The 15,592-nt window shown below is 39.5% G+C and overlaps 1 protein-coding gene across 1 annotated transcript in view; it reads right to left on the reverse strand.

Annotated features, from left to right (window-relative positions):
* Positions 1–15,592, reverse strand: part of LOC139723123 (ornithine aminotransferase, mitochondrial-like) — a 106,760-nt gene that overhangs the window by 90,585 nt on the left and 583 nt on the right. The window contains exon 2 of the mRNA XM_071634391.1: positions 12,961–13,089. Coding sequence (XP_071490492.1) covers positions 12,961–13,089 — 129 coding nt within the window. The remainder of the gene's footprint in view (positions 1–12,960; positions 13,090–15,592) is intronic.

The raw sequence follows: 15,592 nt of genomic DNA on the forward strand, positions 1-15,592 counted from the left end.
AATAGGAACCAGGAAAGTCACCCAGATGAAAAATAATTTCTGAAAAGATCAAATCAAAACAAACTTACTAGGAAGTTAGGGGGCTGATTTCACTTCTTTCTTGTTGCTTTTGGCACAGTCTCTACTACCTTCTTCTTTGCCTTCTGGGACCGGAAATTCCTTAGATTTACCTGTTCTTCATCACTAGACGAAAGGTGTGCCTGTGATGGGGATATTTGCATGGGGGCCTCGCCTCCCTTCTTGCTCATTTTGCATTTCATTGGCATGACGCTCGCAGAAAGTGTCAACATTTTCGTGTCTGGATCACAAAATTTCCGCATTGGTTCCGGACACTTGCATATATAGATCCGCATCGGCTCCGCGCTGTCCTAAAACATTCCTGGTGTCTTCCGCTTTCATTCGGGAAGCTTCCCCACACCGCGGGATTCTTTCCGGAGCGTGTGCGGAAGGAGCAGAAGGGTTCCGGACAAGCGGGACATCCTCAGGACATCGTCAGGACAAGTCGCCGAAGGTGTCAGGAAGTTCATTTCCGCGTCCAAATTTTGGTCTCGATCAAAATTTGGACGCGTAAATTTTTTAGGGATGGCTACCTGCCAAGTTTGGTGAAAATTCATAAAGGGGTTTTCAAGAAAAAGATGAACTAGAAATGTCGCTAAGGCGACTGGTATGCCTTTGCCATAATGCATGATTCTCCTAATAGGCCTATAGTACATGTGGACAATGTTGGCAAAATTGGCAAAATGACAAGTTTGTCATAAATGTGTTGAATGTTCACCCTCCTTGACCAAGGCATAATTGGATGAATACGAGAGCATGTATTTGGGGATTTAAGGACTTTAACTTGACTTTGACCCATTCATAAGTTTAAATGCATTGAGTAATTTTCAAGGTATGCAGAAAAAGTGCAATCTCTGTATTGAAAAGTATTTTTGTTACCATTTTCATCTGGCCTTTGACCCTTAAATTCATAGGATAATCACTGTCAGGCAGAACATGCATAAATATGCAGAAAGTTTCAAGATAACTTGAGCCACTTCCGAAATATGGAGGAAAAAGTTAGTTCAGCACTCTCCCTTGATCTTTGACCTTTTGACCTTTAAGGCCCCCCCCCACAAAAAAAAAATGTCCAGAGAATCTCTAGTAGGTTATACATGCATACACCAAGTGTTAAAAAAAGAATAAATCCTGCTGGGATTGTATAAATATGAGGGAAATAGTAAAATTTTGAAGTGTGGTCCTTGACATTTGACCCCTGACCTTTGACCTCATGAACCCTAAATTCTCTAGATAATCACTGCCAGTCAGTACATGTATATATATACTATGTTCCATGAAGATACCTTGTACAATTTCCAAGTTACAGAGAAAAAAGTGAAGTTTGAATATTTTTACTTGACCTTTTGACCTTTGACCTTTGACCTCACGACCCAAAACTTTCACCAGAGAATCTTAATTGGGTAATACATGTGTACACTAAGTTTCAAGAAAATATCTTCAGGCATTGCATACATATGGTGGATATAGTGAAATTTTATGTATTTGACCTTGACCTTTTGACCTTTGACCTTGAGCATGAGCACCAAAAAGTTGATAGGCACAACTTCACTCCCTAATACACATACATGCCAAGTTTTAATGGGATACCTCAAAAGGTTTTTTAGTTACGCTGTCCACAAAATTCATTATGGACGGATGGAAGGACGGACGGACGGACAACCCGAAAACATAATGCCTCTGCCACAAAGTGGTGGCGGAGGCATAGAAATTACAATTTAAGCCTCAATTTAGGCCCCCTGGGGCCCCCAGGTGGGGCATGGTGCCCATTTGATGGGAATGAGATTCTATCCCCCTAGGGATGCTACCTGCCAAGTTTGGTGAAAATTCATAATGGCATTTTCAAGAAAAAGATGAATATGTACAATTTGAGCCCCATTAGGATCCGTCCCCATTCCCCTCCCCTGGGTCCCAAGGGGGGCACCCCTGATTCCGCAATGAACAAACTTGAAACTACAGACATCAATGTACTAACTCATAGTATTAACCTAGCTCTATCACTTCTGGTTCTAGAGACAAAGATTTTTAAAGATTTCTTAATTTTGGGGGTTTGGGCCCCTCTGGGGGCCTCCCAGGTGGGACATGGTGCCCATTTGAACAAATTGAGATCCTGTCCTCCTAGGGATGCTACCTGCCAAGTTTGGTGAATATCGGTCATGGGGTTCTCAAGAAGAAGATGGATATGTAAAAGGTTTCTGCATGATGGACGCCGCATGATGGATGGCGCATGATGGACGCCGGACGAAGAGCGATCGCAATAGCTCACTTGAGCCAAGCTAAAAATTGGGCCCACTATAGGCGTCCAACTTAAGCTATTATTTGACTTATAAGACTTTGACTTCGGAAGAGTTGACTGTATAATTTTCACACCCCAGACATCTGTGAATGACCGTAACAAACAAAACAAACCTGTAAACACACCTGATATACTAGCACTGTACGCAAGGTACATGATTCATATTCTAATGAATTTACACAATTCTTTGTTAAGAGTACTGCAAGAGTGTATCCAGCACCAATTGGCATACATTTTGACACGAACAATACTACGCATTTGTTGTATAATGAAAATTGACGTGTCCATAAAAACAAAAGAAAACATATAAGATGAAAAGATTGTAACAAAACAAAGTACCAATAAAGTTAACTGAATAAAAGAATAAACAAAAAGAAATGAATAGATTGATTTCTAATTGAAGGATGAATAAATAAATGAAAACATTAAGAAATGAAAAGCAAATAAATTATGCCTTTAAGTTCCATGAGTTCCATTCTAGAAATTACAGATCTGTATTATTTGTACACTTCTGTGATGGCACTCCTTTCAGCAAGCACAACTGTGCAGTAACAGTGGTGGCACATTGACTTTGGATGTACATTTTCATCATCTTTCTCAACATATATGCTGAGAATTTCTTTAAGGACCTCTGAATATCCAAAACATGTGTGATATTTCTTATCTTTTCCAAGCCTATTCCCACATATTCTGCATAGTTTGGACAGATAAGCCACATGTGCATCTAAGCCAGTGTTAGGCGTGACAGATTTTATCTCACGAGCGTTCGCCCGCGTCCAGCATGCCTTCTTATCTGTTAAGTAGCCAGTTTGGCACGAGCCTGGCATGCGCCCATGCCGTCCGCGTTCCGGGAACGCCAGCTTAAAAGTCTTTTGTTTAGTGCCTTTGTTTCGAACACAATAGCGTCAACTTCACTGCACCCAATCGACCACGAAGCCATCGCTCCATGTAGCCAGCGTTCGGGAACGCCCGGATTAAGTCTTCCCTTTGTCTTGTGCTTAACACTTACACAGTTGATTTCATGGAAGCTTAAAAAACGGACAAACTAGCAAACAAATGAAACCACGAAAGGCATTGCACTATTACGCGTTAGTAACGCTGTGATTACCTTAATTTGCGTCGATGAGAGGCGTAATCAAGAAGTATCTGAAATAGTATCCGAAATATAGTATTTGTTCCCCTTACATGAGCGTGAGACCACTCTTGTAAGCAGCTTCTCAGGTGAAGCAAAATGTATGTAATGAAGTGACAAGTGTATAAGAAAAACATTCACAATAGCTAGGTAGATTGACGGAAACTTGACACCCATGGCCGTGCCAGCCAGGCAACAAGCTGGTGGAAATTTCCAGGAACTTCAAAGCAGGTTTGCCGCCAGGCAAAAACCGCAGGGTAAAGGAATTTGCGTACGCGCTGAATGGGTCGTAAACATCGTGTCAATTGCATGGGGCCTGCCTGGGAGGGAAGAGGGGCTATGTATAGTACATGTATTAGTAACCCTGTGCTGTGTGATACGTGCATGCTGTTGGAGACACGTGCTGTAGTTGGCGAGAGCTAGCTGATGAGAGCTCCCTGCACCTGAAACCAAGGAGGTACCAGGCGAGCTCGCCTAGTACCTCCTTCCTGAAACCAGGGAGGTACATACACATCTGGCTCTGCTGAAACTATGGAGGAGCTTTAGTACAGTAAACCTCGACATTGCTTAAGTCGACACGATAAAAAAGTCCCGATTTTTGTCTTGTTATTCCTTGAAAATTTCTTCGTCTTAGTCGACATTTATAAGTCCACAACTCGCGTAAGTCGACCTGATTTTTTAGTGCCAACTGAGCTGAAATACGTGTTTATTCCCTCGTCTAAGTCGACATAATTTTTCGCTCAAAATCTTATCGCCATTCTCTTAAAAAAGAATAAATTGTTTTCCCGCTCTGATTCGCTGCATTTCTAATCGGTAATTCCCTAGTGTATGGCGTGGTAGCGTTCGCGCCATGCGTCCATATTGTCTTGTACGCCAGAAATGAAAGGGCATACATTCATTTACATTGGAGAATTACATGTAGTTGGCTACCCAAAGCAGTTCACTTTCCCCCTTTTCTGCTCGTTATTCTCAAAACGCAAAAACTTTGTACACATAAAGGTCCTAGTAGAAAATCATTATCAGAACATGAAATACACGTGTAGGTGTTTCTGTTTATCCGAATATTCTAACGTTAATTATTCCGAAGCGTTAATAGAAACCTGGGCCCGTTTTTAGAAAATTAATCAAATGCAACTACATGTAATTAAATGCAGCTGAAAATTAAATGCAGGTGTATCAAATCACGAGCAACTTTGCACATAAACGCAAGTGCGTTGCTGCCAAAAGGCTTGCGTTTGATATAGTATGAAACTAGAAAATAGTTGTATGAACCTGAAACTCAATTGCATTGAAACGCAACTCTAAAAATCAAATGAAGTCCATCAATCACGCGCAACGCTGTATTCAAACGCAAGAGCGTTGCAGGGAAGACTTGAGGTTTTCATAAGAAACTATAGAGAAACTGCGTTTAAAAGCATCTCTTAACATCTACGGAGGTGCGTTATTGTTGAAAAGTCTTGCATTATTTTGGTTTTTTTTTCGTATGCAAAATTAAAAATTAAACGCAGCTCTGAAAATCAAATGCAATTGTAAGTCCATGTCATCACGCGGAACGCTGAATAGACTTGCGTTTGATATACGAAACTTGAAAATTGTAGGGAACTTCTTTAAAACTCAGTTGCGTTTCAACGCGATTCTAAAAATCCAATGCAAGTCCATCAAATCACACGCGACGCTGTATTTAAACGCAAGAGCATTGCAGAAAAGACATACTTTTTGTACGAAATTATAAGAAACTGCGTTTAAACGCATCTCTAAACATCTACGGAAGTGAGTTATTGTTGAAAAGACCTGCATTATTTTTTACTTCTTACGCAAAATTAAGAATTAAACGCAACCCCCAAAATCAAATGCAAGTCCATCAAACACGGAACGCTGAAAAGACTTGCATTTCATAATCATCCGACACTAGAAAATTGTATAAGAAACTTAAACTCAATTGCGTTTAAACACTAATTCTAATAGTCAAATGCAAGTCCATCAAATCACAAGCAACGCTGTATCTAAAACGCAAGAGCGTTGCAGAAAAGACTTGCGGTTTTTGTACGAAACTAAAAACTGCGTTTAAACGCATAAAAACTATAAACCGAAGCGTGTTATTGTTGAAAAGACTTGAATCATTTTTTATTTCGTAACGGAACTTTCGCCATGATTGAACTTAGTCTGCACTAGCAGGGGAAAGACATCGCAACATTAACACGTTTCAAACTACCGAAACGCATCGTGCTTCACGAAATGTCGATGAAAAAAACAGTAGCAAATTATTGTTACTGTAGTTCGCTATTCCGAAGGTTTAAATCTCAGTCCAAAGTTAAATAAGTTCGACGATGGAAAGATGTTTATCTTTACGAAGGTTAGTAATCCGAAAGATGTCGTTTCCGGATTAACAATTTTTCTTGTTTTTATTTCAGACTGGCCCGCGCCGTACATCACAGAGCGGTAATGTTGCGAATCGGAGCGCGAGAACAATTCATTTTCAGAGTATGGCAATAGAAATGTAAGCAAAACGAATAAAAATATGGCGACTTAGGGAAGGAAAATCACACATCCTCTTTCAACTCAGTCGGCACTGAAAAATTATCTCGACAGAATCATACGAATTCACACGCATATCTTCACAGCAACGCACTTCAATTTAAATCGCAAATTTGCATGCACTTTGGGGAATATGCGTTTGTTTTTTTCATATCAAATTTAAAACGTACAGTGTCTATTTTTATAGAAACGGGTCCATGTTTCGGATCCCGCTCTTTCAAAAGCTCTCAAGATTTTTGTGTTTTGTGCATTGCCGTTACTAACTTCGCGTATATGTGCTTCTTTCGCAATAAAACTCGAATTAAGATGTACACAGCGATAGAGGCTCAGCTCAGTAGATACTTGCCTCCAGTGACAATATTCTTGTGTACAACAAAAGAGTTTGTGAGCCCATTAGCGCAATGTCTATTCATACCTATACCTGGTGCCCGATCGATACTTTCATTGTTTGATGGCACATGGTATTGTAGTTGACCATGGAAAGGGGATACTGTCATAATAGGCCTACAGCTTGACTGTTTCCGCACAGGAGGAATACCAACCTGTCCATTCTCAAGTCGACCTGCAAAGAGAATCTCGCTTTTGAGCATTTCTGGCTCTTGGAGAATTATGTGAGGAACGGGTTAAGAAAACTCATTTAAACTATTCAATGTAATTATCCCTCTTCCCTGGTTATGTAATGGGCTGTTTAGAGCTCATCAGTGAAGATTGAAAGTAAGCCTACTTTTTGCAAAGCATATTATAATGACAACTTGTGCAACAATAATTAACCTGGCTATTTGTTAACTGGCAAAATGTAATGTTTGGGCTTATTTTCTTATAGGTCAGCAAGACGATATGCGGATTCCGTAAAGTTCTGGGTAAAACCTAATGTCCTGAGAGAAGACTTACTAATTTACCCGCGCTTGGAACGGATAAGTCTACCGACTCTCACCAGGAAAAATTTCTTCAGTACTACATACAGTGCTAGCCGTATATAGTGTATGATAGGTCATCTTTATAACAGGCGGGAAGGACGGTGCATCTTCTACAAATGATTTGTCTCTCGTGGAAGAAAACCCGTCTCCTTGCGTGAATTTTAGCTCCTTTTTCAAGCTTGCGGGAAACGCGATGGATGGACCAAACGTAATCACAAAGCGAGGAACATCGTTGTGAACATAAAAAGTGAGAAATATGCAAGAAACAGTAACGGTCATTTTCATCTCTGTCTGCAATTAATTATTCCAAAATTTCGTTAATCACATAGAATGCAATTAAGTTCGTTTTGATGAATATTCAAGAACACACACACACACAAAATAAAAAAGTTATTCCGAAAGTTCGTGAACTAGAAAACGAAATGCCTTAATCTTATTATATTTTGTTAGGATATAATTATATTCCACTGCTTGAAACGCAGTGAAGGGGGGGGGGTCATAAAGCTGTTCGTAAAGATACGAACGACTTACGAGTGACTGATGATAAGTTCTTGTGCTGAATTATGGAAATTCTGATAAGTATAGCACATCAGAACTGATCACCAGTCGCTCGTAAGTTGTTCGTAACTGTACAAACAGATTTATTAAACGCCCCCCCCCCCCCCGTAACACAATAATGTGATACTAGACAGCTTTAATGTCATGCTGAGTTGAGTAACCAAGTCAGTGGTACTTCATATTTTATGCAGTGTTTCAAAGTGACAGATTATGAGAAAGATATGTATCAATGTTACATTCGTGTGTATACATTAATTTTGATGGTTTACAGTACTGTTGTACCACTATGCAATTACCATGATCTCGGCAGACGACTGACCAGCACCAATTGTCTCAATTGGCTTTCCTATGCTTTTTACGTCGCCTACAGAATGGGTATCCTCTGGTCCTTTCAATTCAGGTATTCATAATTGCTTATAAAGCACCCTTTTTAGTTTTTACAATCGGAAGGGAATAGCAGCAAGAAACATCCTCGTTTAAAAGAGGCTTTTCTTAATAGCAGGTATGCCCTTTTTCTTCTGCTTCCCTTGTTTTGGGGCAGCAATAACAGCCATGGAGCTACAAGCAACAAAACTTGTAGCTCCTTGCTAAAGATGCACCCGACACACAAAAGCGCACCGACGTATTCATTTTGCGGCACGGACACAAACACACCGAAGTTCACATCAGGCTGCCGTATTGGTCGATGATAGATACCGTCTTATAATTGGATGATTTTCTTTGACTCCTCATATAGAATGCTTTCGCCTTATGAAGTGACAGAGGAGGAGCGTAAACGCCGTCGTGCGTCGCTATAAAGAACGACTGCTGTATTGTTTCGTTTAGGGAAAGAATCAGGTTGTGAGCTTGAACGGAAACAGAACCTGAATTTTAAGAGATTGTCATGGTTTTGTTTGTTTACTTGTTCGTTCGTTTGTTTGGTTGTTCGTTTGTTTTTGCTTTTTAGAAAGTGAACTACTGACAATAGCGTACAAATATTCGTATTTAAGGTTTAAAGGGATGTGGAATTGGATTATGTAAAGCTAAAAGCCGCGTTTACACATGTTCACGGCAACCACGGCAGTCACATTTCAGGCCATCACGGACAAAATGGGACGGACGTGAAACAACGCTGTGAGACGAGATAGGCAAATGTGACAGGCCGTGATTGCCGTGGATGCCGTGTCACATTCTTAAACTGTTAAAAAAAAATTGCCACGGCAGTCCCGGTGCTAATGAGGAATTTTGTATGCCTTGATAAAATGGGATGAATGCAATGAAACACGACGGCACGTAATAGACCCTAACAAAACTTGGAGGCGGTCCGCAGCGGGACGGGACGGAAAATATTGATAGTCTATAGCCTGATCAGACGCCGTGAGAACAGCGTGTGATAGCTATAGAAGTTCGCCGGGGCGAGGACTGGAACGATCCGAACAAGACTTAGAATGCGAAGGTGGGGGGGGGGGAACAGGAGAATGTCTCAACTGCATTAGTATACCCACAGCGCACTGCATCTCAGGCAAATACAACGTGGCCGCCGGGAACATGGTGTAAACGTAGCTTTAGAGTCTGTAGAATCCACATTTATATCTATAGGCATAACTAAAACTTGATTTCTTGTGACTCTGACACACTTTGACAGACTTTGACAGATTTCTGTGCACAACATGTACATGTAATATTCAATTCCACACACATACACACACACAAAAGATCTTCGACCTCCTAGACCATTCTCCCGCCCATCATTCTCTCTCTGCATCTTTTTCTGTTGTTATTTTGTTCCACCTATGGGGATGTATTCTATGTTCGGCAATAATAGCGCGTTTCATCGTGTTTTGTTTTGTTTTGTTTTATTTCATTTTTAGATTTAGATCGGAAAAGCAATATAGACGGGAGGTAAAATTCTTGAAGCAACTATACAGTTTCAATTTTTAGTTTGACATCGTTCTTATATTTTGATGTTCGTTGCACCTGTAAGGTTCTTGTAATGCGAAAGTTAAATAAGATTCGCTATAATATTCTCGAAAATTCCCTCTGCCGTATTGATATTCGTTAATGTGAAAAATAAATACGATTCATTAATCCGAAACCGCACGAATTTTGTGATTCTAAGGGTGCATTTATCGGGATATTAAATTAATTACGTTACTCTGAAAACGAATAACACAACTTGTTCCTTTTAATTTCTGGGATTAACAAAACATCAGAAAGCAGAGCTTATTTAATTTTCGGATTTTTAGTCTGGCATTGGGGGTTAGTAGTTCGGAAAATAAGTATGGAAAATCTTTGAGGCAAGAAAATAATTTGAATTCCTATTATGGCATCGTTATTTCCTTTGCCTTATGTTCATTATTCCGAAAGAAGAATAAGGTTCGTAAATCCGATGGTTCTTTTTGCTGAACCCGCAAAACACGCAAATTTGATATGCCTTATGTAATGTGTTAGTCCAAAATTGTATTAGGGCTCGTTAATACCATTTGTGGCATTATTCCGAAGGTTCGTAAATGTGAGAATGAATTACGTGCATGGTACGAAACTTATGTCATTTTTGGCTAAAAGAAAATTAAAAACGCCGAATCTTTTCCTGTGACGGGAATATATGGGTTTATTTCTGAACGTGACATCGTTTACTTCTTTGCACGATATTCATCATTCCGGGAAAAAAAAAATATTCAGATGGTTCATTCATCCGAAAATGGAAAAAAAGGTGGGTCCTTTATCTGTAAAGAAATTATCATATTCGTGGTAAGAAACTTCGTTTTCGTATCAGCTATATAACGTCCGAAATTTCGAAACTTATATAAAAAAGAAAAGCGAACCTTCAGCATAATAACAAACTTTAGTGAATCGTAAGAGTTTTTTTAATCAATCGAGCAGTGTGGAATAACAAATTCGACATTTGTTTTAGCATGGTATTGAGCAGAATGTTACTGCCATTCACTTCCAAAAGTAAAAGCAATTATCTGACATTTATTCTGGCATCTTCTGGAGCCGAATGTGATTGCTATTTACTTTCGAAAGTAAAGCAAATATCCGACATTTATTTAATCACCATACGGAATTGAATATTACTCTGATTCATTTCCGAACGTCAAAGGAAACATTCGACATTTATTTTAGCATCTTCCGGAGCTGAATGTTATTGCTATTTACTTTCGAACATAAAAGCAAACATCAGAAATTTATTTTATCATCATACAGAGTTGAATATCATTATTCATTTCTGAACGTCAAAGCAAACATTCGACAATTATTTCACCATCTTCCGGAGCCGAATGTTATCCTTATTCATTTCCGAAGGCAAAATCAATTATCTGACATTAATTTAAGCACCGTACGGAGCTGACTCTTACCGTTATTAATTTCCCAAAGTATAAGCAAACATCCGACATTTATTTTAGTATCATACGCAGGGTTCGAAATTGGCGATGGTCCGCTGGCCATTGGCCACCCAAAATCATGTCGGACTAGCTAAAAATCATAAAATTCTGAAGTAACTGGTCCGTCTGGCTAGCCAAAATATTGCTTCAGTGTCAAAATTGATTCTAAGTAGTCCGCCTGGCTAGTTAAAAAAAAAGTTAAGTGCGACCCCTGATACGGAGTCGAATATTACCGTTATTCATTTCCAAAATTAAGAGTAAACATCTGACATCTATTTTAGCATCTTACGGAGCCGATTGTTACCGCTGTTCATTTTCGAAAGTAAAGGCAAACATCCGACTTTTTTGGTGGCCCGATCGTACCAAAATCTTAATTTCTGAAATTTCGGTGGCCCGACGCGCGTTTTTGGTGGCCCCGTAAGTGTCGAGCCTTGACTAATGTCATCGAAAAGTAAACCAGAATGCAACTTCTCGCTTGTGAATTATTGCTTGTGAATAATCGCAAAACTTTGGCAAAACTTTTGGAATACCAATCCTGTTCATGACGCTTGGAAACTGCGAGTCGTGAGAATTTTGCGAACTCGTGCAATGTTACTCCGTAGCGTATGCGAGCATGTGGAGTCGCAATCGTTTAACTGTCTGAAGTGCGCGATTTCTCTCACTCGTTTTTGCCACGCGATTTATTTTAACTTGCAAGAACGATGTGGAATTCTGGCGTCCACCGTGAATTGTGCACTTGCCGGCGCAAATTGTTCTTTTCAAAGGTGAAGCTGTGCGCGGAAAGCACGTGGTTGGGATAATCCTTGCGTTCCTAAAGCGGAGAGGAACGCCATGAATGCGACTTGTGAGCAAGCCCGTTCTGTTGCGTCCAAGGAACGCCCTCATTAGGGTGATGAATAGAGGGATTAAACCCCCCATTCTGCACGCAGGAGGAATAGGGGCGTCCCCTAACAAAAGGAGGAACGCGAGCATTCCCCACGCGGCCGAACGCTCGCTATATTAAATCTGTCACGCCTTAACATTAAACCCCGGTGCGGGGCGCTGCAACTAGTACGGTCGGTACGTATGTGTTGGGGTCGCTGTAACCCCGGCGTGGAGCATGGGGCACTTTGGTATGTGTTGGGGTCGCTGGTGTGGTTAGTGTTAACACTGCTGCCAGCACTAGCAGACATGCTGCCTTCAAAGTGAAATAACAAGAAAATGGTCAAGATAGACTTGTCAACATAAATCTAAAAATTGAAACTTAGATATCAAAAAGTAAGTATAGCACAAAACCACTTTGAAAAAAAAAAACTGGTTTGTGTGTGTGGGTGAAGTTGAAAAAAGGCAAATTGTGTGTGAAAATAAATATGGAAAACTAACTGTGAGTGTGACCGTGTAGAGTATAGTGTAGGGGAAGAGGACTAATTTCTCAATCATCATCAATAAATATGATGACATGTATGAACTCGGACAGAGAGAGCACTTTCATTTTTCATATTTTTTCATTATCTCTCATGGTCATCACATGATGACGTCAAATTTGCCGCCAGAAAAGAGGCCTATCGATGCGGTCGGAAGATAACCGGAAGTTAACTTTCGCGAAAACGCGGAACATTCAACAACGCCATTTCTCATCCACTGTGCATACAATGCAAGTATGCACTGTGTGTCCACAGCGTCAATACACCGAGTACGTGTACATGAGCAAAATACGGGTTAAAACCCATTCCCATGATATCCCACAAAAGTTGTGGGGTGTTCAAAAAGATTTCTCTCCTCCCCACCACTCATTTACAATATAGAATTTTAATGAGACTTCTGTAATGGGTTGCTTACTAGTATTACAATGTTTTGCTAAACTACACACAGTCATCACCAAAACTTGCAAAACCTGAAAATGAAAAGCACAAACTTATTAAAATGAAAGTCTAGGACACTCAAATAATTGTATTGTCCCATTCATTTTCTTTCTTGTTTGTGACATCATTTAGGATAATACAAAAATTGCAAAAGCTACAGTTGAACAGTTCTTGGTTAAAGAGAGAATAGGCATCTCGAGGTGAGATGGCATGGTCTGATATAAAGAAAAATGAAAAGCTTTCATGAGTTATAATAACTTACTGGATACATGCCCCCTGACAGAGCCTTCCCGAGTATGACCATGTCTGGGCGCACATTCTCATGGTCAACACAGAGTCGCTTACCAGTCCGAGCCAGTCCAGTCTGGACTTCATCAGCAATGAATAGAACCTGGAAAATAATGGTTAAACTTGAATGTTGATGTAATCTAAATAACAGCATTGAGCTTCAAAATAAATGTCAACCTTGGTGCAACTTCACTGTGGCGCCTCTTGATGGTATAATAATAATATGCTACTTGCCAAGTTTGGTGGAAATTGGTCATGGGGTTCTAACAAAGAAGATGAAAATGTAAAAAGTTTACAAAAGTTTACGAATGACACACGCCGGACGCCGGACGAAGAGCAATCGCAATAGCTCACTTTAGCCTTTGGCTCAGGAAATATGGAAATGCTGGACCGATGATGCCAAACAACAAAATTATTGAAAATATCCATGGATGAAAGACATGACGTGGGTGGAGTTCCCAACAGACAAAGTTCAGTAGAGAGCGTGGAAAACTCTGCTTTGCAGGAAAGAAAATTTCAACCTGATGTCAAACTCATGTGTATGTTCAAGACATTTCAAGAAAGGAATGTATAATTAGAGATCCTACAGTATGTAGGATCTCTTGTACGATTTTCGAGAATCGCAAGAGTGGAAGAAAATGTCCTAAGAGCGATCGATCTGATATTGGTATCGCAGGGTGATATCGCTTGATATCGGCTATGTGCGATAGGGAGAATTGTATAAAGTATGAGGCTTATTTTTGAAGGAATACCAATTACAGCTAAAATCAGCATTTCATTTATCCACTAGGAGATTTTTATCTTAATTAATGCACTTGGGGCAATTGAATAAAAACTGTTTTGTAATAGGATACACTTACTTTTGGAAATCAGATCCATAGTAGAACTAGAAATGTCGCTATGGTGACTGATGCCTCCGCCATAATGCACGATTATCCCAATAGGTGTATAGTACAATGTCTTCACAATGTGTGATGACAGTTTCACATAACTGGCAAATTATTGAAATGACAGGTTTGTCAGAAATGTCTTGAATGTTCATTTTCCTTGAACTGGGTTTGCTATAATTGGCTACGAGTGCAGGTACACATATTTTGGGAATTGAGAATTTTTACTTGAATTCTGACGGACCCTTTTATAAGTTTATGCATTGAGTAATTTCCAAGGTATGAAGAAAGAGTGTAATTACAGTACAAAATGATTTTTTTTTTTTTTTTTTTTTGGGGGGGGGGCATTGAAACCTGGCTTTTGACCCTTAACCTTTGACCTTTGACCTTCTGGCTGGAAATTTCCCGGAGAATCTCCATTAGGTAATGCATGTATATATTAAGTTTTAAAACTAATAATGCAAGCATTGCATACTAGTATATGAGGGAAATAGTAAAATTTTGAGGAGTTGACCTTGACCTTTGACCCCCTGACTATTGACTTATGACTCCTAAATTCCCTAGATATGTACCAAGTTCCATAAAGATACATTGAACCAATTGCGAGAAAAGTGATATTCAACATTTTCACCTAACCTTTGACCTTTAAACCTTTGACCTTCTGACATGAAACTCTCTCTGGAGAATCTTTACGCAGTAGTACATGTCTACACCAAGTTTCAAGAAAATACCTTTGGGCATTGCATAGATATGGGGGAAACAGCAACATTTTTAGCATTTGACCTTGACCTTTTGACCTTTGACCTCTTGCCAATGTCATTAAAATCTACTCAACTAATTGTCCCATCATACATCATCCTTGGACCAAGTTTGGTGAAAGCTGCTTCATCCAGTTTTGAGTTATCATGTAAACAGATAAATTTTAGGGTTTGACCTTGATCTTTGACCTTTGACCTCTGTCCAATTTCACTAAAAAACTAATCAAGTAATTGTCCTATCATACATCATCCTCAGACAAAGTTTGGTGAAATTTGCTTGATCCAGTCTTGAGTTATCGCAAAAACGAGTACAATTTCATGATTTGACCTTGACCTTTGGCCGATTTCACCCAAAAACTTATCAAATAATTGCCCCATCATACTTTATACCAAGTTTACCAAGTTTGGTAAAATTCCAGTCAATATTACTCAAGTTATCGCGTAAACGAAAGCGGACGGACGTACGGACGGACGGACGGACAACCCGAAAATATAATGCCTCCGGCACCACTTCGTGGCGGAGGCAAAAAAATAATTCATTACACTACATCACTATTAAAGGGACGCAGTCCTCACAAAATTTAAAAAAATATGTTGTTGTTGGTACCTCCAATGAACTACTTTCATAAAAAACAAACTTTCAAATCACCAAATAAGCTCGTACATTTCGGTTAAAAAAGTGTGACTCTGCAAATGAGCAAGTCTTGGCGGAGAGTCATACGTCATCGATGCACAACTCTTTCCAGCGGTGTTCTACTCGTCATCCCTAGTTATTTATAAATACATGTTTACTATTTATTTTTATATTAATTGTATATATAAATAAGCTTGAAATATTTTGTTTGAAATAATAAAACCACATATTGTCACATTTATGAAAAAATCAGATATGATCATTTTGAACACTTAAATTGGTTTTCTGAGGCACGGCTGTCAACTTGAGAGTAGGGCATCAATGACG

Source organism: Diadema antillarum, unplaced genomic scaffold (assembly GCF_040938485.1).
Source record: "Diadema antillarum isolate AM-2024a unplaced genomic scaffold, OU_Dant_1.0 scf00000181, whole genome shotgun sequence".
NCBI classification, from domain to species: domain Eukaryota; kingdom Metazoa; phylum Echinodermata; class Echinoidea; order Diadematoida; family Diadematidae; genus Diadema; species Diadema antillarum.